At 42.9% G+C, this 3057-nt stretch overlaps 1 gene segment (V, D, J or C); it reads right to left on the reverse strand.

The window, feature by feature from the left end:
- Positions 1 to 521: 521 nt before the first annotated feature.
- On the reverse strand, positions 522 to 1041 carry LOC144488609 (T-cell receptor alpha chain V region PHDS58-like; the record flags this gene model as incomplete). The annotated part of the segment is given in 2 exon segments: positions 522 to 832; positions 1026 to 1041. Coding segments are annotated over 2 exon segments (327 nt in total), but the record flags the coding sequence as incomplete, so codon positions are not given.
- Between the last annotated feature and the right edge of the window lie 2016 nt (positions 1042 to 3057).

Consider the following 3057-nt stretch of genomic DNA (forward strand, 5'->3'; position numbering starts at 1 on the left):
ATTGAAACAGAGAAACACTGGGTTGTGAATTGTGTCAGAAAACATTTGACAGACATTCAAAATGAGAATGAACATTGATGGCAACCTGTTCTCAGGGATTGTTTTAAATAGCACAATGATAACCTTGCGAAATGTATATGCCAATATAAGCTGTCCCTTAGGCAGCAAAATACTCTGATCAAATAGACCCTTTGATCAAAGAGACCTTGAAAAGGAGAGTGAAGATGGGGAAAGTGCTGCACAATAATTCACACAGGCAAGAAAATGTCATCAAAGGTTGAAGCGTGAGTTAAGGAACTGTAAATGTATTTTTAGTATAGTTGCAAGTTAAAAATTCAACTGTGGCTCAGCCGTTCGTGTTGAGTGTTGTGTTTAGTTTTGATATTTTGTTTATGACCCTGTGACTATCACTGTCGAGACAAAATAATTATTTCTGTTTATCAGTGTGGGAGCGCCCTCTGCTGATCACTAACCGGAACTCCCAGTCTGGGGTTTTTGTGCGGGGTTCGCTCCATCTGTACCAGTGTGGGCTCCATGGCACAGAAATACACGGCGCTGTCGGACAGAACAGCTCTGGCGATATTCAAAGGAACAGTATTGTTTCCTTTGTGCAAAGCAGCCGAGAATCTATCTGAGAAATCCGGAGACTTATCGGTATTGCCCGAGCTATATATCTTCATCAAATATCTCAGAGCTTGCCCGGGATACTGGATGTACCAGAACATAGTTTGAAAAGCAGCTGTCGAGCTTTTACAGTCCAGTGTTACGTTCTGTCCTTCCAGAACCGATAATTCAGATCGATCTTGAAACACTGAATCTTCAGCATTTGCCCCTGTAACAAAACACAGAAGTTATTCAGTATCTGGGAGGGAAGAGAGCCCATGGGACAGACACTGATCGTTTAAACATTGACTCAAAAAAAGAAAATGCTCGAAATTTTCAGTAGATCTGACAACATCTGTGAGAGGCGAACAGAGATAAAGTTTCAAGTCAGGATGACACTTTGTCAGAGTTTATTGACTCACCGGGCAGCAAGACCATTATTATCAGCAAACAAAGTAAGGAGCACATGGTGTCTGGTTTCGGGTTCGGCAGAAATGAAGCACTATTTGAAATGTGTTGACATTTCTGTTCTGATATTCAAGCGGAAATTCATATCAGCGGAAACGTAATTTACTCAGAAATTATGGGGCGTTTCCCAGCGACAGGATTGGCCGCTTTCTCAGGATTGATGGTCGTCGGGCATCAATCAGCGTTCGCTCGACTAATAAGTTCTGAGTTTCTCTTTCTCCCTGTCTTTCTCAGATTCCCCTGCTCTCTCTTCGTTTGGAGCCTGTCTATCTCGCTCTGTCATTCCGCCTCTGTTTGTCTCGCCCCCATTGCTCTGCTTCTGACCGTCTCTGTCTTCGCACTGGCTCTCCGTTCTTATCTTTCTCCCCTTCTCCCTAAAATTCAGAGTTCAGACAATCCGATTTCCCTCACTCTCCTATTTCAATGAATCCACTAAGTTACTCATTCTTTTGGTGCAACAAATGTAGAAAACGTTAATAACCAGAAGTTACGAGGTAAATTATGATGGAAATATTTAAATGTAAATAACTAAAGAATATAGGAAATGAATGTGAATCCAGGGTCATATTTACATCTTGTGTTGTTATTTTAGAAAAGGCATCTTATCGGAATCTTGAGGGCTTCATATTGTTTAGAATGAGTTTTATAACCACTCTTTATAACCACTATTTTAACCAATCCAGCTACTCAGCTATTCGGTCCCACTCTTTATAACCACTATTATAACCAATCCAGCTACTCAGCTATTCGGTCCCACTTTCCATCTCCATCACTGATGAAGATTCCGCTTTGTATTGGATCATTTACTAACCCTGACCTTCCTGGTGCGAGACTGCTGGTCCGCGCTATGGAATGAACTTTCAGCTGCCGCTCCTACAGACAGGCAAATTTATATGATTTCCAATGCGATATCGAACCAGATAAACATATCTACAAGAACCCATAGTGCTAACCATCTATGGTTCAGTACCCATAGTGATAACCATCTATGGTTCACCACACCTATTGCCCAATTCGCAGGCTTTGTTCATCGACGGCTCCTTTGGCTGTCAGCGCCGGGAGGAAGGAACTAAGTGAGTTTCTTCGCCTCTTGGGCACCTGGACAGGGATTAAACCCAAACCTGTCCATTTAACCTTGTCAACCGATAAGTTGGAGAAAGAACTGGAAATCAGTTAATTTTATTTAATTTTAACTGTTCTCTACCTTTTATTTCTTTATTCTCTTTATTTATCCCCACGACCCTTTCCCCTATCTCAGCATTGCAGTGTTTAAACAAGAGTGCATTGTCACAGCAGCACCTTGACCTTCAGTTTCAGTTTATTTATTAGTGTCAGAAGTAGGCTTACATTAACACTACAATGAAGTTACTGTGAGAATCCCCTAGTCGCCCACACTCCGGCGCCTGTTCGGGTTACACTGAGGGGGAATTTAGCACGGCCAATGCACCCGAACCAGCACATCTTTCAGACTGTGGGAGGAAACCGGAGCACCCGGAGGAAACCCACGCAGACACGGGGAGGGGACAGCCGTGTCACTGTCACGGGGCAGAAACATTATCAAACCTCACTGCTCCGATATTTCCGAATTCAAGTTTATTGTTGAATGTGAACGGAACTGGGTATCAATCAAAATATTGAATATTTACTCTTCACCATTTCTGAGAAAACACACAGAGCAAAATATCCAGCGTTTTCTGCTGGCAAAGGGGTTTGGACAGTGGGGGCTGGAATATTGCTGCTTTTCCCTGTCTCGCTCGCTGTAGAATGAGGAAGAGAGAATAATTAATGGGTTTGGCAGAATAGAATCATTGAATGGATTTCTAATGGGTTCGAAGCAGCCACAATTTAAGGCTAATAATCGCAGAACACCCATTGCAGACACATGCATGTCACCGGGAATTAGCTCTCCTACAACCGCTGCCGTCTCCCTTCAAGCCTTTCGGTCTCTTGTCTGTAACCAAATAATCGGACAGTCCCGAAGCTGAT

The sequence above is a fragment of the Mustelus asterias genome, unplaced genomic scaffold (genome assembly GCF_964213995.1).
Source record: "Mustelus asterias unplaced genomic scaffold, sMusAst1.hap1.1 HAP1_SCAFFOLD_1707, whole genome shotgun sequence".
Taxonomy (NCBI): domain Eukaryota; kingdom Metazoa; phylum Chordata; class Chondrichthyes; order Carcharhiniformes; family Triakidae; genus Mustelus; species Mustelus asterias.